This window comes from Mytilus trossulus, chromosome 8 (genome assembly GCF_036588685.1).
Source record: "Mytilus trossulus isolate FHL-02 chromosome 8, PNRI_Mtr1.1.1.hap1, whole genome shotgun sequence".
Classification (NCBI taxonomy): domain Eukaryota; kingdom Metazoa; phylum Mollusca; class Bivalvia; order Mytilida; family Mytilidae; genus Mytilus; species Mytilus trossulus.
Window position 1 is genome coordinate 67608559 of NC_086380.1, and position 23034 is coordinate 67631592.

The 23034-nt window shown below is 32.7% G+C and overlaps 2 protein-coding genes across 2 annotated transcripts; both read left to right on the forward strand.

The window, feature by feature from the left end:
* Positions 1 to 11391: 11391 nt before the first annotated feature.
* LOC134727897 (transcription intermediary factor 1-beta-like) lies at positions 11392 to 11844 on the forward strand. The gene has a single exon (XM_063592294.1). The coding sequence runs from the start codon at positions 11392 to 11394 to the stop codon at positions 11842 to 11844; it is 453 nt and encodes a 150-aa protein (XP_063448364.1).
* A 75-nt stretch (positions 11845 to 11919) lies between these two features.
* On the forward strand, positions 11920 to 13074 carry LOC134727898 (uncharacterized). Its single transcript, XM_063592295.1, has one exon. The coding sequence runs from the start codon at positions 11920 to 11922 to the stop codon at positions 13072 to 13074; it is 1155 nt and encodes a 384-aa protein (XP_063448365.1).
* Positions 13075 to 23034: the final 9960 nt, after the last annotated feature.

Genomic DNA, 23034 nt, shown 5'->3' on the forward strand with positions numbered 1-23034 from the left:
AATTTTTGACATATTCATGTACTCCTGTGAAACACAGTCCTATTAAGATAAGGGGTTGTCTCCGTATTTATTGGTCCATATTACAAAAAAAACCTCAGCCACTAACTCAAGAAATTATGCCTCAGTGGCCAAGTGGTCTTAAGTAGTCGAACAATTGTATCCCTAGGTTGTAAACACTGACGTTGCAAGTTTGACTCCTACTAGTGGCAACTGTACTTGACTTAGTTTATAGGACTGTCAGTTTTCCTACTAAAGGTTGGTGGTTCTCTTCAGGCACCCCAGCTTCAACCACCAAAACCGACTGACTGCATAATAGTGCTGACAGTGGCATTAACACTGATCAATCCATCAAAACTCAAGTATGCCTTGAATGATTTTATTCATACTTTACCAAATTATTAAGAATTATGAGATAAAGGTCTATTTACTCTTTGAAGCTTTTCTTTTTTTTTGTTATTCAAGAGTTATGGAACTTTAATCTCTTGTCCATTTGTTTTTGATGCGTTTTGTAATTTGATTTTGCCATGTGATTATGGACTTTCCGAATTGATTTTCCCCCTTAGTTCAGTATTTTTGTGATTTTATTTTTTAATCTCTTTAGTATTGGAGTCCCTCCGGTTTCTTTAGTAGTTGTTATTGCCTTTGATCTGGGTTTAGTAGCTGAGTACTGGATACATGGTAGTTTATGTGTTTTTTCTTTAATCTTGAATTATTTTCAGAGTTTATACTTCATGTGAAATATCTCTGTTTGGTCAGGGCTTTGTGTGCACCTAACATTTCACTTCCATAACTTAATAAAGAATTAATAAGTATCAAAAAGTGATATTGTTTAAACATTCTTATTGTATTTCTTCTTAAAGCAAACACTGCAGTCTGTTGTAACAAGGTAGGCAAAATTATCAACAACTTCAATTTTTTTATTACCTTTATTACTTTTATACCAATTCTCATCAACATGAACTTTACCACCTTTTTTTAAATACTACAATTTTAGTTTTATAAATATCAACACTCAATCAACACTTAGATGTATGTTCATTCAATGTACCAAGCACTTTTTGTAACCCTAAAATAGATTCTGAGAAAATAACCATTACATTAGCATACATGAGTAGGAATATATTCAATTCTTTCAACTATGAAAATATTTACTACATCTATAATACTAAAATTACGAGGTCCAATTTGTCAGCCGTCATCACGTAAAAACAACGAATCAAAGAATTCAACTTTATATATAACTAATATAGTACAAAGGTGTAGATTAAAAATTACACCACTCCAGGCTCTTGTTTTCCACGTAATTAATATTGCGAAAAATTAGGAAGTTCTGGGTCGAGTCCAATACTGATATCAATAGTATATTCACCTGTTACCTATAACCTTATCTGTATGTTCCGCATCGGACAAGCGCACCACCAAACGGTGTATTCATGATTAATATGCTATATACACGGGTCATAATCACAGGGTATACTTAATTGTCAAATTGTTACCTTTTAATCAGTAAGACTTTCTAAGATAACAATACGAATACTAAAAATCTGAACTAAAAATAAGGCGTATAGGTACAGTTTTCAATTTGTTAGCGGGCATGACGTAAAACAGCGAATCAAAGAATTCAACTTTATTGATAACTAATAAAGGAAAATGCTGTTGATGAGAAAATACTCCATTCCAGGACCTTTTGTTTTTCAAATAATTGATATTACCAATAATTGATAAGTTCCAGTTCGACGGGTTCAAACAGAAAGATTTCAAAGCAGAGAAAACTGTGTATCTTATAATCGGCATGACTTTATCAGATGTCAATACTAATACTAAAATAAGGCTTGCGTATAGTTATATACTTAAATTCAGTCACGGACTCGCGATATCACGGGTGTGTTCTAGTTGTATTAAAGAAAGCAATTTCTCAATCATTAACATATGCAGTAAAGAAAAAAAGGATGGGAGATAACACTTCTATCTGCATTAAGCCCAACTCATTGTTAAAGTAATCAGAATAAAAACTTTAAACGCAAGTAGACGCATTAATATACACAGATTTAATAACAGATATAAGTTTACCTTGGGTACCATTTATTGACAATTTATCCCATCTTTAACCCATATCGAATCCATTTGTGCAATCAACAAAACAACAAAAAAGTCTACACTAGATAATAATAATTGGGACTTTAAAATTACAGAAATAAGAGCAACAATAAAAATTTGGCAACTGTAGTTCCCAAACCTTGGTGAAAGCTGGAACTGGGCGTCAATTATAACATCAGAATGCTGCGGTAAAAATAGCAATCTATAAAGTCTTAGAGTTTTGCTATTTTGTCAGTCTACCTTAAGAATTTTAGTATATTAAATTTAGAACAGACAAAAATTAGATTGAAACACCTTTCAAATATCGTTTAGATCCCTAACATCACTGAAGAGACATTTATTGTCGAAATCCAGATCTGGTGTACTAAATAAATATTGACACCGTATGTTTGTGGCATAACATCGTGGCCACAAGTTAAAAAAATGTTTTTCTGTTTAGTTTAAATTAATATATAGATCCATTTTGTTACATCTTGGGATCAATTTTATTTGGCAATCGCCAATGGCAGTCAGCAGGGTTAAAGAACATCAGTTGATCGACCTGTTAGTCAAATGCGTTTTGTTTAAATATATACTTTCTTCACTTTTTTGGTCTATTGGAAAATGTTGTTTGTGCTGTTTTTAGACCCTTCTACAACGAAATTTGTTTTACATACAAACGTATAAAAATTGCGGTTTTTATCCAATGCAATCATGGGTTTGAACGTAGTTTTCGATTTAGACTAGTTTATATTTATATATGTATATAATGCATATTAAGCAAAACATACAAACCCATATAAAAAAACCGACATTCTAAGAGTAACTGTAAATACAAATATCCTTTTAGTTTAGAAGTAACAATCTCAAAATATTTTACAAGTGTTAAAAAACTAGTGTCTTGCTTTAAGTGCATTCATAAGTTTAACAAAACAAAGATGCCGCCAATCCAGACATGAACTGTGCCTTTTTCCTTTGCGTCTGCATCACCTTTGCTAAAGTTGCAGGTATATAAATTAAATTCAACGGTCATACAATAATTGCATGAAATGCTGTCGACATATTTTCATGCATCTTCCTCACAACATTGCTTTAACTAGTACGTTGAAACCATTTCGGTGCGAGTTTCCACGCCTTTCTCTTCTAAGACTTTTCTACCTCAGGCATAGATTACCTTAGCTGCATTTGTCAAACATTTTTGGAATTTTCGTCCTCAATGCTCTTCAACTTCGTACTTTATTTGGCCTTTGTAATAAATTAACGGTACCAATTTTCTTGCACCAGATGCGCATTTCGGCAATATATGTCTCTTCAGTGATGCTCGTGGCCAAAATATTTGAAATCCAAAGCTTATATAAAAGATGAAGAGCTTTAATCCAAAAGGTCCAAAAAGTATAGCCAAATCCATGAAAGGAATCAGAGCTTTGCATTAGGGAGATACATTCCTTAATTTATAATAATTTCTAATATTTTATAACAGCAAATTTTAATAACACAAAAAATCCGTATTTTCATGCCAGTACCGAAGTACTGGCTACTGGGCTGGTGATACCCTCGGAGACTAATAGTACACCAGCAGAGGCATCGACCCAGTGGTAGTAATAAATTAACGGTACAAATTTTCTTGTACTGTTTTAGATTCGAGCGTCACTGATGAGTCTTTTGTAGACGAAACGCGTGTCTGGCGTATATACTAAATTTAGTCCTGGTATCTATGATGAGATTATTTCTATCAACAGACCACCAGCAACTGCTGACTTTGCTATTTCACATCAAAAGGAATGCATTGTATCTAATGTGTTTGCGTTTTGTGTACTCATACCACAGTTTATGTAATTCCCTTTGATCTCCCACTTTTATTGAAGGTGGTAAAACCATACTCGAAATAGATACAGTAGAGTTCAATATTTCATTTTCTAGTTGAATGCCAGCTCCTTCTGATTCGATTTCACCATTTGTCACTGGTATTAAAGAGATAATCGTAACTGCAATTACGATTATCCCAATATGGCGACGGCATATATAGGTAAAATCTTTACGGTATTTTTTCTCAAATATAGCATGTATTGTCACTAGTTACTCAGCTGCAAGGTTGTTCTATACCACTACATCATATTTGAATCGTAACGATGCACTGGAATTGTCTAAGCGCTTTGAACATTGCCGTTCAAAAATTCGGGATGATAATCGTAACTCGCAAAAAAGATAATCGTAATTATGGTATTAAAAAATGAGAAGATAACCGTAACTGGATAGTGTTTTATTGATATTGACACTAAAAACGTATATCTGATAGCACATAATAAAATTATGGTGATGAATTAATCATGTTTCACCATCTTATGACATATCTTTTTGTGCATATATACTCATTAATGGTTCTATTGAAAACAGCTACATACTTTTATATCATAAAATTGGAAGGATGAACAAGCTTCAAGAAATTTGGATATGGGAAAAACACGAAGTATGTTAACATACAGAAAACTCCCAAGAGCTAGGAATTTCACAAAATATTGGAATGAGCGAAGAGGCAATTTTAAAGGAAGTTATGATATATGGCAAAACTTCTCAGGGAAATGCATGTGTCATCCTACATCAGATTTGTGATTATTAAAACTGAGAATGGAAATGGGGAATGTATCCAAGAGACAACAACCCGATCAAAGAAAAACAACAGCAGAAGGTCACCAACACGTCTTAAATGTCGCGGGAAATTCCCGCACCGGAGGCGTCCTTCATCTGGCCCTGAGACTGTTAAAGAACATTGATTTATCCTGAATAAAAACACAGTAAATATAGTAAATATTGTTTTAAATCATTTAATGCAGGTGGCTATATGTGCTGTTTCTTTCCCCCGGGAAGCGTCTGCTGGTTCAATTATACCCCATACCCTTTATGCCATAATGATGTAGAAAAGACTTTTAGTATTCGCCAGAGACAGTTTGACGAGAAATTAAGAGCAACAGTTTTGCACTTTTGGGACATGGGTTATTGCTAATCCCCCTCCATTTTCTTCCACAAAAAAAACCACCTTAAACGCGCATATAACATTGAAACTTTGAAAACAATTAAAAAATCTACTTAACACAACACCTGAACCGACAGCTGCTTCATTGTCAATATCTTAAACAGGTACATGTATATATTAAAAGGTTATGCATATTGTTTTCTGTTATGAGGGCATTTTTTCAATAAAAAGTGTGAATTTCATACCTAAAAAAATAAAAAAATCAACTTGTCGAAATTTTATTTCTAGAGTTTTTTTTAATACCTCTATTTGCAAAAATTTATAAAAATAGCAATCTATAAAGAGTTTTGCTATTTTGTCAGTCTACCTTAAGAATTTTAGTATATTAAATTTAGAACAGACAAAAATTAGATTGAAACACCTTCCAAATATCGTTTAGATCCCTAACATCACTGAAGAGACATTTATTGTCGAAATCCAGATCTGGTGTACTAAATAAATATTGACACCGTATGTTTGTGGCATAACATCGTGGCCACAAGTTAAAAAAATGTTTTTCTGTTTAGTTTAAATTAATATATAGATCCATTTTGTTACATCTTGGGATCAATTTTATTTGGCAATCGCCAATGGCAGTCAGCAGGGTTAAAGAACATCAGTTGATCGACCTGTTAGTCAAATGCGTTTTGTTTAAATATATACTTTCTTCACTTTTTTGGTCTATTGGAAAATGTTGTTTGTGCTGTTTTTAGACCCTTCTACAACGAAATTTGTTTTACATACAAACGTATAAAAATTGCGGTTTTTATCCAATGCAATCATGGGTTTGAACGTAGTTTTCGATTTAGACTAGTTTATATTTATATATGTATATAATGCATATTAAGCAAAACATACAAACCCATATAAAAAAACCGACATTCTAAGAGTAACTGTAAATACAAATATCCTTTTAGTTTAGAAGTAACAATCTCAAAATATTTTACAAGTGTTAAAAAACTAGTGTCTTGCTTTAAGTGCATTCATAAGTTTAACAAAACAAAGATGCCGCCAATCCAGACATGAACTGTGCCTTTTTCCTTTGCGTCTGCATCACCTTTGCTAAAGTTGCAGGTATATAAATTAAATTCAACGGTCATACAATAATTGCATGAAATGCTGTCGACATATTTTCATGCATCTTCCTCACAACATTGCTTTAACTAGTACGTTGAAACCATTTCGGTGCGAGTTTCCACGCCTTTCTCTTCTAAGACTTTTCTACCTCAGGCATAGATTACCTTAGCTGCATTTGTCAAACATTTTTGGAATTTTCGTCCTCAATGCTCTTCAACTTCGTACTTTATTTGGCCTTTGTAATAAATTAACGGTACCAATTTTCTTGCACCAGATGCGCATTTCGACAATATATGTCTCTTCAGTGATGCTTGTGGCCAAAATATTTGAAATCCAAAGCTTATATAAAAGATGAAGAGCTTTAATCCAAAAGGTCCAAAAAGTATAGCCAAATCCATGAAAGGAATCAGAGCTTTGCATGAGGGAGATACATTCCTTAATTTATAATAATTTCTAATATTTTATAACAGCAAATTTTAATAACACAAAAAAATCCGTATTTTCATGCCAGTACCGAAGTACTGGCTACTGGGCTGGTGATACCCTCGGGGACTAATAGTCCACCAGCAGAGGCATCGACCCAGTGGTAGTAATAAATTAACGGTACCAATTTTCTTGTACTGTTTTAGATTCGAGCGTCACTGATGAGTCTTTTGTAGACGAAACGCGTGTCTGGCGTATATACTAAATTTAGTCCTGGTATCTATGATGAGATTATTTCTATCAACAGACCACCAGCAACTGCTGACTTTGCTATTTCACATCAAAAGGAATGCATTGTATCTAATGTGTTTGCGTTTTGTGTACTCATACCACAGTTTATGTAATTCCCTTTGGTCTCCCACTTTTATTGAAGGTGGTAAAACCATACTCGAAATAGATACAGTAGAGTTCAAAATTTCATTTTCTAGTTGAATGCCAGCTCCTTCTGATTCGATTTCACCATTTGTCACTGGTATTAAAGAGATAATCGTAACTGCAATTACGATTATCCCAATATGGCGACGGCATATATAGGTAAAATCTTTACGGTATTTTTTCTCAAATATAGCATGCATTGTCACTAGTTACTCAGCTGCAAGGTTGTTCTATACCACTACATCATATTTGAATCGTAACGATGCACTGGAATTGTCTAAGCGCTTTGAACATTGCCGTTCAAAAATTCGGGATGATAATCGTAACTCGCAAAAAAGATAATCGTAATTATGGTATTAAAAAATGAGAAGATAACCGTAACTGGATAGTGTTTTATTGATATTGACACTAAAAACGTATATCTGATAGCACATAATAAAATTATGGTGATGAATTAATCATGTTTCACCATCTTATGACATATCTTTTTGTGCATATATACTCATTAATGGTTCTAATGAAAACAGCTACATACTTTTATATCATAAAATTGGAAGGATGAACAAGCTTCAAGAAATTTGGATATGGGAAAAACACGAACTATGTTAACATACAGAAAACTCCCAAGAGCTAGGAATGTCACAAAATATTGGAATGAGCGAAGAGGCAATTTTAAAGGAAGTTATGATATATGGCAATACTTGTCAGGGAAATGCATGTGTCATCCTACATCAGATTTGTGATTATTAAAACTGAGAATGGAAATGGGGAATGTATCCAAGAGACAACAACCCGATCAATAAAAAAAAAACAACAGCAGAAGGTCACCAACACGTCTTAAATGTCGCGGGAAATTCCCGCACCGGAGGCGTCCTTCATCTGGCCCTGAGACTGTTAAAGAACATTGATTTATCCTGAATAAAAACATAGTAAATATAGTAAATATTGTTTTAAATCATTTAATGCAGGTGGCTATATGTGCTGTTTCTTCCCCCCGGGAAGCGTCTGCTGGTTCAATTATACCCCATACCCTTTATGCCATAATGATGTAGAAAAGACTTTTAGTATTCGCCAGAGACAGTTTGACGAGAAATTAAGAGCAACAGTTTTGCACTTTTGGGACATGGGTTATTGCTAATCCCCCTCCATTTTCTTCCACAAAAAACCCCACCTTAAACGCGCATATAACATTGAAACTTTGAAAACAATTAAAAAATCTACTTAACACAACACCTGAACCGACAGCTGCTTCATTGTCAATATCTTAAACAGGTACATGTATATATTAAAAGGTTATGCATATTGTTTTCTGTTATGAGGGCATTTTTTCAATAAAAAGTGTGAATTTCATAACTAAAAAAATAAAAAAATCAACTTGTCGAAATTTTATTTCTAGAGTTTTTTTTAATACCTCTATTGTAGACCTGTTTGTAAATTAAAAGTGCTATCTTAAATACTCTTTGAAATGATATCATTTTTATAATGTATGAACTGTTTCGTAGGGGACATTTGTCCCCTACGAAACTACTTTTAAACGAACATCGTATTGCATTTTAATGTCTCCTACAGACATTCCAGTTTGTTTTACTTTATAAACTAGAAAGATCTCATTTTTTTCTGAATGTGAGAACCATGTTTATCGATAAATATTAGACAGTGCTTCACATATGAACGTACAACTTATGTTCCGTAGTGGACATTTTGATGAGTGTCGTAGTGGACAAAACCGTTTCGATCGTAGTGGACAAAAAGTTTCGTAGTTGACATCAACCCTTTTCGATGTTGATAACATTCTGAAAATTACATGAAATTAACCCTTGTTATTTGTTTTGAACGAATAGAATTGACAAAAATAAGATTTACAATACTTGTTTCGTAGGTGACCGTTTTGTTGTGGACATATTTACATGTTTTTTTTTCTCTACACAATCTCTATATTTCAATAGTAACAAGAAGATTATATTCATTAAAACACGTACTAAGCTGTACACTGATTTTGTTTTATAATTTTAAAACCAGATACTGAAGGAGATTTGAACCGTTTCGAAGTGTACATTAATAAAAATACGATTTCACTCGTGTCTATTTCATGTGCTCTTTTTTTGTTAACAATTAAACTGCCATTATTAAAACATCATTTCTTTTGTAAGAACCTTATTTTTATATCTCTTGCAAACATTGAGCATGGATGTTGAATATGGCGTTAGATCTAATTCAATGTACTGAATGCACAAAAAAATACTTGTAAAGGTCAAACACATTTTAAAAAAAAAGTGGCTGGGACAAGAAATCACGGTTTTGTAGAAAAACGCCAATAAATCGAGAGATATATAAGTAAATTTGTCTTAGATATCAACCCTTAAGTTTCTTCATTTGTTTTTATTTTCCGTTAACGTCATCATTTAACTGTACATTTGCATTTTAATACACACAATACCATCGAATTACGATTATCAAACAAGAAAAATTCCATAGAGTTACAAGTATCATCCCGAATTTTTCAACGGCAATTTTCAAAGCACTTAGACAATTCCTTTGCACTGTTACGATTCAAATATGATGTAATGGCATAGAACATAGAAAGACCTTGCAGCTGAGTAACTAGTGACAAAAACATGCTACATTTGAGAAAAAATACTGTAAAGATTTTAACTATATCTGCCGTCGCATTATTGGGATAATCGTAATTGCAGTTACGATTATCTCTTTAATACAAGTGATTTGTTCCAACTTTCCAATTTTTCTCATCCCAGGCATCGATGACCTTAGCCGTATTTGATATATAATGCCCTTCGACGTAGTACTTGTTTGGCTTTATAACTATTTTGATATGAGCGTTACTGATGAGTCTTATGTAAACGAAGCGCGCGTATTAAATTATATTCCTGGTACCTTTAAAAACTATTTACACTTGAAATGGGGAAAACATTCTGACTCATTTATAAATTAAGTGCAAGAATGGACCCCTTTTTTCTACATCTTATATATAAAGATTTTTTTTTATCCTCTAAGCGCCTGTTGAAATTTTATTTTGTAATGATTGTCAAATGATTATTAATTAAGCTTGGTGGTATATTATATAAGGAAAACTCCGAAACATAACTGTTGCTTCATCAGATGAGTTGACAAATATTCTACTGCAATACTGTTAGTAAAATCACATACATATACTGGTTGTTAAGCAATAGAAACATTAAAACTATATTTAATAGCTAAGTTAGTATTGGCGAGTCAGTATTTTTTTATTGTTTTTTTTTTAATTTTTTGAAGCATACATATAAGTATTGGAGTTTTGGAATACTTGCAACAATTCCTTGTTCCACAAATAAAAAGACAAACTAAAGAAAGTACGACGAAGGACTAGCTTTTAAATAAACCGCGATAGTAAACTTTAAGTTATTGACGACGAATTGCTAAATTGGTCACGTGACAAATTAGCTACCTTACTGTTTGTTTACTGATTTGACAGGTTTGTTTAATGTCTAATATTACACCGTTTTAAACACTAACATTATCACTAATGATATGTAATTGGTCTGTGCTGTACATATTCAATCAATTGAAAAGTGTTAAAATACAAAAAATATTGGGAATCATTGTGAATTATTGACTCTCTCATTCTACTTTCGTTTTCCGTCCGCATTTTCTTGATTCAAATGAAATAGTGAATAGTTTTATTATTAGACTAGTATAAGGGTTACGCTCCCTTTTCCCCAAATACTTTATTTTTTTGGTTTCTATCAATTTTAACTATTTTCAAGTTTTTCTATATTATATTGTATTATATGATATTGACGAATCTCGTTAAATATTTCCCAAAATCAACGGTAATGATATAATTATTTTATGTCCGTCAGTTAATGTATTTACATGTCTTCGTTCAGATCCACGTTTAAGCATAAACATTTGATTTTTATTTGAAACATTTTATGACTAATGAAATGTTGATCTTAACCTTGAACCGAAGTCTGATATGAAGAAAATCAATTAGGAAATAAAAAAGTTATTGAAATTTTAATAAATTCGAATCGAATATCTTCAGGTCAATTTAGGTCCTTTCAAGTCCATGTTTAGGTCTATTGTTTCACCTGATTTTGTGGATCGGCCAGTAAATCGACATTCTTCTCCTGCTCATAATTAAACTCGTCTAATGAAGGTCTATCTCTAGCTAAGAAGTTAAATTTTGTCAAATGAATACGAAGGTTGAGGTCTTGGGAAAATGTTACTTTTTTATGATTTATAATTCACTGCGAGATAAAACAATCTTATCAGTTGTGAGAACTTGACATATTTTTGTAATCTAATATGTGAACTTTCAAGTCATATCAGTGTAACGGTTAAGATTTATTGTGTCTCTTCTGTTTTGTAGCATGTCGAGTAAACTGACTGTATGTGGAGTGTGCGAATACCGCAACATCACCAAACCCTCTGTAGTCTGGTGTTCTGAATGCGACGAAGGACTCTGTGACGAGTGTAAAGAGCATCATGCAGCTTCAAAGGGGTCCAGAGAACATAGTATTGTCCCAATATCCGAGTACCAGCAGCTTCCTTCCAATGTATTGGAAATAACTCAATCTTGTCAAAAACACAATGAAAAGTACGTTATATTTTGTAAAAAACACGATTGTCCATGTTGTAGACGATGTGTTGTTGAAACTCATGACGATTGCAAAGAGTTAAACGCTATTGATGACGTCATTCGAAATGTTAAATCGTCAAGCGCATTCTTGGAAATGGAACACATGCTTGCGGAACTTTCAGAAAATTTACAGAGAATAAAAATAGATCGACAAAACAACATTAAAAGTCTGCAGGAGAACTAGACAAAAATAGAAAGTGAGATTCAGCAGATACGAGTATTGATTAACAATCATCTGGATGAACTACAGGAAAGTCTGATGACAGAGTTATTAGCCTCTGAGGAAAGAGAAAACAAAAAAATTAGCTGTGTAATATCATCAATACAAGAGAAAGAAAGGGAGATAATAGAATGCCATACCAATTTAGATAAAATAAAACAACATGCCTCAGATCTCCAGACATTCTTGGCTATGAAACACATCCAACAAGATGTAACCAAAAACGTACAATTTATAGAATCCATGTTGAAAGAAGACAATATGAACCATGTTACCATTTCTTTTGAAACAGAACACACGTTTGAAACTCTACCTACCGCACTGAACAAGATGGGCACCATTATATTAGATACCAGGTCAAGTGATGTAACATTAACAAGCAGAAAGAACAAAGAAGCACAGATAATGGTTCCAAACACACATGTTGCTACCATTGATGATATAAATCTCACTTTAAAACAAACCGTGAAAACAATTGGAACAGATATCACTGATTGCTCCTTACTACCTGATGACAGAATGATTTTTTCCAACAACGGTGGCCAAATAAATATGATGAAAACCGACGGGTCGTTAGATTTTACATTACAGACAGGATCGCTTACATCTCATATACACTATATAGAGGACAGTCAAAAACTTGTTGTTACATCTGGTCGGGATAAATCAATCAAGTTAATCGATATGAAAACTAGAAAAACTGAAAAGTCGGTTAAAGTCGGTTCATGGATCTATGGAATAGTTCACAGAGATGGGAAATTGTACTACAATGGATATGGTCGTGGTTTATGCGTTGTAAACTTAGATGACGACTCTAACGCACAGCTAGTAAGCACTGCCTTGTCTAAATATAGCAGCATTCCAAATTGGTCAGATCGTTTTTATTATATAAACATTGATGATTCTGTAACATGCTGTGATCTTCAAGGGAAACTAAAATGGAAATTAGAACTTTCAGCATTTCTTAAGCGTGCAATGGGTATTACAGTCGACAATGACGGGCGTGTTTACGTATCGGGTTTTGCTTCTCACAATGTCGTTGTCATTTCACCAGACGGAACAAAGCATAGAGTATTGCTGTCAGAGAAAGATGGTCTTAACAAGCCACAAGCTTTGTTCTTTGGTCGAAAAAAAAACAAGCTACTTATTTCAAACCAAACAAATGAGGCATTTCTTTATGATGTTTCAAATTAGTCATTCTGTAGAATATGTTTTTTGAAAGCAACATATATAAATATTTATTCATGATGTATCAAATTGATGAATTGGTATGCTATACTCGTTTTAAAGGAACAAAGCAAAAACTTTTGTAATCTGTTACAATCGATGTTTATACGCCAAGATTTGTGTGTAATTTAACCTAGTCGTGATATATGTAATTCTTTCAAAGCAATTAAACATATAATATTTTTAGTAGAAGCAAGAAATATTTATAAATTAATTTTAAAATAATTGTTAACCTTGGTATAATTTTTTTTCGTATTTGGTATTACGATATATATAAATCTTATTTGATGGTGATGCCATTAGTAATCTGAACGTAGCTGAATTACAGTGTATAGTCATACAGCCTTTACAATACAATTTGATAGACGTTTTAACATTAAGACTTCAGTATGCTAACAAAAATGGGTCTATTCGAACTGTACCTCAATTGATTCCCATATTGTCATTTTGAACCTTTTATAACTTGCTATGCAGTATAGGTTTTCTCATTGTTGAAGGCCTAATGGTGACCTATAGTTACTTACATTGATGCCATTTTGTCTCTTGTTATATGCAATCATACCATATCCTCTAACATGGCATGCGTCTACTTTCATCTGATTTAAAAGAGGGACGAAGTATAACAGAGTTAAACATCCTGGACACACCGAAAGCACGGATTTTCGTCCAAAGATATGACCGGGACGCGTCTGAAATACGTTCAAGGAACGTTTTACCTTCGTAGCGTTCATTCCATCTACTTTAGACAAACACCAGACATCCGCCAACATACGTTACTTGAACGTCCGATAAACGCTTACGTACGCTTATCGTACGCCGAAAACACGCTTAAAGCTCGTTGTGTATTGACTGACAAGTTCAATGCATCCAAAATAACTTGCGTACTGGCAACGTACATGATTATTTTTACCAGGCCCGGCGTACGTCGGAGCTATACGCTGGTGTGTGACGCCGGTATTAGACTGGTTTTTTTATATGTTCCTCGTTTATTTTTCATAGCCTTGTCAAATGATTTTGACTTATGATAAGTTCCACTTTTGTATCATCGATCATCATCGTCTGTTCTGCAACAAGGTAACAATTAATCAGTATCCATGTGATCTATTGCTCTCAGGTTGTGCACGTTTTCACATTATGCATTTTAATTCTCGTCTTGAGATATATCAATTTCAAGGAGCTACATTTTCCATTGACAAACCTCGGTCAGTTCCGTTAAAAACAGTTTTTAATGAGTAACCGCATCGTTGTCAATATAATTGAATTTAATGCGGCTGTCATACAAGAGAGAGGTTTAGCAAGCTTTATTAAACCAGGTTCAATCCACCATTTTCTACATAAGAAAATGCCTTTACCAAGTCAGTTATTGACAGTTCTTATATATTCGTTTGATGTGTTTGAGCTTTGAGTTTTATCATTTTGATAGGGACTTTTCGATTTGAATTTTCCTCGGAGTTGGAAAAAGCTGTGATTGTACTTTTTTTCTCCTTTTTAAAAAAATCAGCATAAAGGAAAATATTTTAGTTTCGTAAAAAAAAGTGATTGTTTAACTTATTCAAGTGACCTTTCTTCTGATTTAATTACTTTTTCGGGAGATTCATTTTCAAAACCTGATTCATATATTTAATTTTTCTGTGCTGATCATATTGTAACTATAAATTTTAAAATTGCATTTATAAGTCCATAAAAATAAATAATTGGCATTTTGACAAACCAGATTATCTGATATTATTTTAATCAGTGTAATGTTGGTTTGTTATAAATGTTAATTCTGTCAAACATAAAAAGCTTCAAATATCACAGTGATACTAGGAGGAGATCATATTGTGTTCAGCCTTGATAAAATGTGTCCAGTATTTTTCTCTGCAATTTTAGCAATTTTTACAATTACCAGTTTTGAAAATTTAGTTATTAAGAATGTTGATGTATCTTCTGAAAAAGCAGTAGCAAACCCGTATGATGAGGGTTTACTTTCAGACCTGACTACCACATCCAATTCTGACCATGTGGTATCTTCAGGAATAACAGCAGTAAACATGTATGATGATGGTTTATATCCTCAGCGGACAACAACATCCAACTCTGACTACGTGGTATCTTCAGGACTAACAGCAGCAAACATGTACGCCGATGCTTTAAATCTAGAGCGGACTACAACATCCTCGTATGAATTTGATTTATATCCAGATATGACTAACACATCAAATTCCGACCACAGGATATCTCTAGGACAAACAGAAGGAAACACGTATGCCGATTCTTTATATCCAGAGCGGACTACATCATCCTCGTATGAATTTGATTTATACCCAGATATGACTAACACATCAAATTCCGACCACAGGATATCTCTAGGACAAACAGAAGGAAACACGTACGCCGATTCTTTATATCCAGAGCGGACTACATCATCCTCGTATGAATTTGATTTATACCCAGATATGACTAACACATCAAATTCCGACCACAGGATATATCTAGGACAAACAGAAGGAAACACGTACGCCGATTCTTTATATCCAGAGCGGACTACATCATCCTCGTATGAATTTGATTTATACCCAGATATGACTAACACATCAAATTCCGACCACAGGATATCTCTAGGACACACAGCAGCAAACACGTATGCAAAAGGTTTTTATCCGAAGAGGACTTCAACATCAAACTTTAGCTACGCGGTATTTCCAAATGGTTCCATACTATACAGGCATGCTCATCGTGTATATCCAGTTAGTTCTTCACGCTTTAACTATGAACAAGGTGTATACCCTAGGAGGACAACAACATACAATTCTGCCAATAGTGTTTATCAAGAAAAGATGTCAACGTCAAAGTATGCCAATGACCTAAACCACGAACGTGTAATCAAATCTTATGTTTACCATGGTGGATACCCAGAGGGGGCGACATTATCCAGTAATAGAAAATATGCTAAAAAGACAACAACATCTAAGTATGATCATGGTGCGTTTCCCGATGGTACTACCATAGATATGTATGACTTTGATGGCACTGAAGATAAACATCATCAGGGCCAAAGTAAGTGTTTAATTCTAAGTCATTTTTTTATAATGTAAAACGTTTTCATTTTGTTACAACTGACCATCAAAACCACAGTTGATATGTCGTAACAAACGATGGTCCCGTCATTATGAATTGCTTAGATCAACATATGCTCGATAACTGCAAATTATAGAAAATTACTAAAAAAAAATCCTACCTCAAAATCGCCGTTTCGAATGTTTGATGTGATTTTATCCAAATGTGAATCGTATATGCGACGTAATAACCTTGAGTTTGTAAGTTTTCGTTTGTTTAAAAGTGACGTTTAGCCATGTCGTCTTTGCGTCAAAAACATTCAACAAGATTTGCAGAATTTGAATTTTATTTCAAAGGAGTAAGTCCGGTAAGAGCCCATTTTGGCCTCAAAATTCTGGTTCATCGGATGAAAAATGTTGTACACTCGTTTTTTATCACCTGAGTGGCTACTTCAGTCGATTCAATGAGTGTGTGTGAAAGATTTACACTAGTTTAGTAATTTCAGACGCAGACGTTTAATTCCTTTTTGTTAAGCATTATAATCGGAAACACAGTTATATTGGTTTAACAATTGTAATTATTCAGCTACAGTACTATTATTCCTCAAATATAAGTCTGGTAAAAATCACCTCGAATTTGGTCTCATCGTATCAAGGTTTTTTTTAATGAACGTTTATTGCATTCTATAAATTGTTTTATTAACAATAAATTGAAACTTTTGACATATAATTTTCATATAAATGAACAATTCATAACAAAAAATAATTGACGAAGAACAGTAAATGCAGCTGTGTATTTTTTTCTCATTTACAAATGTTGATAATAAAATTTAAGTACACTTTTGAAGATATTGATGATAGCTAGTCTGGTATTAATTCTTTACAACATTATTTTTTTCAGACTGAATGGGTGAATTTAATTGTTTATTCCCTAAGAATATATCTCAAAGCTTATTATTTTAACATAATTTTCAATCATTCATTCATTAATTACTTTTCAATTTGTTAGATATTAGATTTGGCCATCAAAACTTTTTTTTTTATCTTAAACGTTTTACCATTTAAGTAAAGTGGAAATATTTGCTATCTTAAATGAAATAGCTTAAAGACTACCATCTGATTCTTCTTTTCTTTGAAAAATGTCATTTTGTTTTAAACTAAGATATTACCCGTGTTACAATATGATTTGCCTGTGCAAGAAAAAGGAATTTATTTTCACACCCAATATATTTTGTTGATATTAGTTTTTGAAATCGGATCAGTTTTATATGGCTAAAATAGCATTTATAGTTTTAATGTATTTGATGACATTTTGAATTCATATATGTCAATTGAGGTATGATTGACATGTTAGTTTTGACACAAGCTCAAGCTACTCACGTCACTCTTTAGAAAATATCGAATTGTTTACTAAAACAATGTTTTCAATTCACATCAAATAATGCACAAATGAACATAAAAAAAACTTTTATAAGTTGTCCTTTTTTTACATACATTTAAAGTTGCTTTAATTTATACAAACGTTAACAGACACATTTGTGTGACTGTTTTCTGCCCAGTGGTCTGGTTGATGGAACTTTAACACATTCCCAAATTTCATTATCAATTTTAATTTGACAGATATAACATCATGTATTTTTAGGACTAACCACAACAAACATGTATTCTCTTCGTATAAATCTTAAACGAATTAAAAGATTTATGTCTGGTTATGGTGTGTTTCCAGATCAAACCAGAACGTCAATATTTGAATGGACCACAATATACAATTATGACCATAGTGTATATCCCAAGGGATTTAGAGCCTCCAAATATAGTCATAGTGTAGGTCAAGATGGGAGCACAGAAAATTTGTACGAAAATAGTGTTACAAGAGACCCCGAGGAGAAAGCAAGTGAGTGTCTAATGAAACGGTATCAGACAAAATTTATATTGTCGATATGGTTTGTTTAAGTAAATTACTTTATTTTGATAGCTATTTGTTGTTTGTATAAAGCTCATTACTGTCATGTATTCAGAATAGAAAGGGGAAAAAACAAATAGAGATTGTTAAAACAAAAAAATAGTATTTGGAAATATTTTGACGTGGTAAATCTCTTTAAAGTAATAATTTTGTTCATTCTGTTTTCATTTTGTTTTCTTATTTCAGGAATTGTGAGAAATCAGGTTAACAACCAAGAATTCAAAGACTTTTTACAAGAATGCCAAAACGGAACAGTTCTTCAAAAGTTATTATGCTATCCCACCTTAACATATAATATTAGTTTAGTCAACGCCCTTATTCCCTACTTTTCCGATTTGCGTATATTCTTTGCTGATAATTTTCAAAACTGTAATGGACTTTTTAACAAATTTATTAAAACAAAAAACAACGTAGTATCAAACGTTGAAGTTCACGATTTTCTAACGAATGATTCTACCTGCTTGGAATTTGCTTCCTTAACTAACAGAAAAGTCCTTCTAACGAAATTAAATGACAGAGGAAGCCTTTTTTCAGGGTTAACATTTCCATATGAAAAAGCAAGCCATATAAAATTGTATGTCATATTGAGGCAACATTCCTGTAGATGTGGTTTCAATCACAGCGATAACATGAATAGCACACAAGTGTCGGACGTCATCAGTATTGATAATTTAATTGACTTTTCTCAAGGAAATGATTGTGTTGATGTTCGTTTTTTCTGCAACATTAGGCATCACTTTTATGATATTAAGATTTTTGTACCCGATTCTGAGGCATTATATTTACACATTGGTGTGGCAGTTGAAGTTACGATAGTCAATGGCTTTGTTTTATCTATATTTCTGCAAAGAAGGAACCGAACACCTGTCACCATTATTCTGTCATTTTTAGCTGTATCGGATATTAGTATGGTAATTTTATTTATTCTTCCAGCTTGTACCGTCCCACAAGAATATATAGAAAACTATTCAGGATTATCTAAACTTCGCCTTTTTGATTTTCCAAAATGTTTAATTTATACTTTTATTGATGAGTTAAAATACGTATTCAATTTATCATCAGTCTTTTTAACAACACTTTTGTGTCTTCAGAAAACTGCAGCTCTGCTTGTCCCAATGTGGAGCAAACGACGGTTGAATAACAGAGCTAGTATCATATGTTCTGTTGCTGCCTTTTTCATAAGCATTTGCATTCATTTACCAAAACTCTTAGAACAAATTATCAGCATTAATAATTTCAACGGCAGATGTTGTTCAACTTTTTCGTTTGATACATTAAAATACCATTATATTATAACAAACATTTGTTTCCTAGTTTCTTGTTTGGTGGTTGCTTTATGTACTGTTTATATAATATTCAAATTAACATGCTTGAGAAGAAATCTCCCATGGACCGATAGTCCTATTGTTCAGAAAAGAAACCGTATATCAGCAATTACAGTTGTAGCCATTTGTATCATATTTCTGTTATCTGAGTCGGTACTAATTGTCACCTCTTTCACTTTTATGCTTATGTTCTTCAAACCATCATACATGGAAATTTATGACAATATGTATTATGCACTGAGACAGTATACGGACCTCATTCTCATTTTCGGATGCTCTTTGAACTTCATAGTATACATTGTAATGAGCAAGCAGCTTCGCGATAAACTAGTTTTAGGTGTTGTACGGATTGTGAGATGATGTAAAATTTTGAGAGAGAGAGAGAGAGAGAGAGAGAGAGAGAGAGAGAGAGAGAGAGAGAGAGAGAGAGAGAGAGAGAGAGAGAGAGAGAGAGAGAGATTTAAGTTGATTGTTAAAAAACATTGGTTTCTTCATGTCTTTGCTATCATTTGTAAATGCAGACGGATCTCATTTTTTCTGTGAATCCCTCACTAAAAGGCTTTTGTTTTAAACTGTTTTATCACTATACAGATAATGCGTGTAATTGAGCATGTGCGAAAGGATTTTTTATCTAGCGTTTTATTATATATTTGTTACATATACATGTCTTGTATTTGATCTTTCTATTGTCATTGTTGCTGTATTAAGCTATATTAAAATTTAGATTTATAAAAAAACCAATCCTGTTGTTCTATATAAGGTATAAAAGATTGGGTAAAATCCGTAGTTTTCTGATAGTTTTATATATTTTTATTGACGTCGGTCAGATTAATGGATGATCCTCATTAAATTTCATATTCATATGTCAAGTTATGGTCAATACTGGAAGTATATTAATGCATTATCCATGTGTGTCAGCCAGTCTATACATTACACTACACTTTATAGGGCTGTGTGTAAGAGATCAATCGATTGAGAGAAAACAAATCCGGGTTACACACCAAAAGCAATGAAAAACGAAATATATTTATTTTCTAGTGAATGAGTTTTTTTTCTGCATTGTCGCCATCCGAGTAGGAAATATCTCATTTTAATGTGAAAATTAAAAGGTCAAATTGATTCATTTGTTACAAAATATGACATCAAATGATTTCTTTGCACTCAAAGTACGCTTCCATATTACCCCTCACTAGGTGCACTCGACTTTTGAAGATACAAGGTTTATCAACATTTAAAGAAAAAGGAGAATATAAAAAATAAAGTGATGAGGTATGATTGTCTATGAGACAACTATCCACAATGTTCTAATTATGTTGACGTAAGCAAATGATTTCTATGGACTTATGAAGAAACTTAGAAGAGTCGGTTTCATTAAGCTCTTAGCTTATATCAAATATGCTTTTCCACATTATTTCTGAATGATATACTTAAAACATTAGATGTGGAATAATTAAAGTATAAACATGAACATCCGATAACTTAATTTCAAAATAAATATAAATTACAGGCTAAGAGATTTCTAATGAGGTTTTGTGATACAAAGGAGACATTTAAAAAGTAAAATCACAAAAACAACTAACTTTGAGGAAAATTTAGAACGGAAAGCCCGTAAACAAAAGGCTAAACTAATAGCTCAAACACATCAAACAAATGTGCAACTGTCAAATTCATTTGTCAAAGAAATACTTATAAGCTGATTTGTGTCGATTTTTCACCCCCACACAAACACACAAAAAAAACCTTTCCAAGAGCAAAACGAAACACTACCACATTTTATATAGAAAATTTATGTCTAAAAACCACAAACCCTACAACAAACCGTTGTTATTTCATCAGCTATGGACGGAAAAGCAGATCCGGCTTCACATGTAGCTTCCATTGTGTAAATCACAAAAGCACAACTTCTACTTTTAAGGTGTAAGTAAATTAAATACCTTACAAAAGCTTCTCTTATATTTGAAACTTGTAGGTTAACAGTGGGAAGAGTGTTTTCTAGAGATGATGCCACAGTAAACAATCTTGTTTCACGCATTCAAATAAATGAGTAAGGTTCTGTGCTACAAGAAAAAAAAAACCATAATAAGTATGATTTGTACATCTATTTTGAATTGTTATTTTGCATGGTAAATGGAAGTAAGGTTTATATTCACATGTAAATTTCAAACACACATAAAAGAAATAATAAGCCACAACTAGTTGTCATCATGGTCAACAAAGATAGAACTAATTTTACTAAGGACTCAATAAAGCACCGTTCCCTGCAGATTACTGTTAGAGAAATCTCTGTTTTCTCGATATTGAACAAAAAAGAAAGATACATTTGAATGTGATAGCAAAGTTATATGTTCCATACTCCACGGTATCTTCAAAAGTAAAGGTAAAAATAACTGTCAATACTTAGAAGCCCAACCATTTCAACAAGCAATTTTTTTTGTGTCCGCTCCATATCTAGAGAACCATTATGATTTCATACTTTATACTTTACATGTTTATTAACCACCACCAGAGGGCGTGTCATGATGTTTGTACAACTTCCTAGGTCAAAGGTCAAGGTAAAAAACTTTGGTTTCAGTTGACAACCCCGTGTCCTGTGGTGAAGATCGTGTCCGCTCCATATCTAGATGACCGTTATGATTTCAAAGTTTATACTTGACATCTATTTTAACCACCACCAGAGGGTCATAATATATTGAAGGCATAATTCTAAAAATATGTGACAAATAGCTAATGAGCATCACCTAGATTAATATTACTGTTTGCAAGATCTCCTTACAGTGATCATTTCCAAGTTTTTGCTGATCTTTGATTGTAAACTAATTAAGCAATATTGTGTATAAGTTTTTTTACAAATTTTATTCCACAATTTTCCTGATAGAAATAATTTGCTTCTTTGTGTTATATTTTTCTTAAAGTAAAATCCATATATATTTTTCAAAAAGCATTTTTTCATTTTTTAACATTTAATTTGCATTCTTTTTTGGTGGGTCATAATATATTGAAGGCATAATTCTAAAAAATATGTGACAAATATCAAATGGGCAGCACCTTTAAACATATTGTTCAAACATCAATCCATATATCCAGAAGTCACCTTAGAGTAGTCAACAATGAGTTCACATCATGCAGTCATATCACTATTATACTAGGAAAGTAAGTTGAGAATATTTATCAGTTTTAACTTAAAATCTTAGAATAAAATCACACATGAGACTATGTAATAACTTCAAATAATGCTTCATATCAGATTATCCATACAACTTATTTACCCCAATTATTGACAGGGGACCCACAGAGATGGCTCCCATCTCAATGATATCTAGTTTTAAATAGAAATTATAAACTAGACGAAGGATCGTTTATTGTTATATTGAAATCAAATAACTCGGGTTGATAGCAAGCGATATCCTTCTTTCACTTGTTATGAAACTTTTAAATATATACTAGTCAACAAAAGAAACGATACAAGACTTTTTTCAAATTAAAGATAAAGTTTTCCGCTCATTGGACCAATATTGAAGGTAGTAATACTAAATCATTATTGCAATATAAATTCGTTTAAAAAAATATTTTTTTTTACTTTCGTGACGTTTTTTGGCGATTT

Coding starts and splice junctions, on each gene's coding strand:
- LOC134727898 (XM_063592295.1), top strand. CDS start 11,920: ATGACAGAGTTATTAGCCTCTGAGGAAAGAGAAAACAAAAAAATTAGC.
- LOC134727897 (XM_063592294.1), top strand. CDS start 11,392: ATGTCGAGTAAACTGACTGTATGTGGAGTGTGCGAATACCGCAACATC.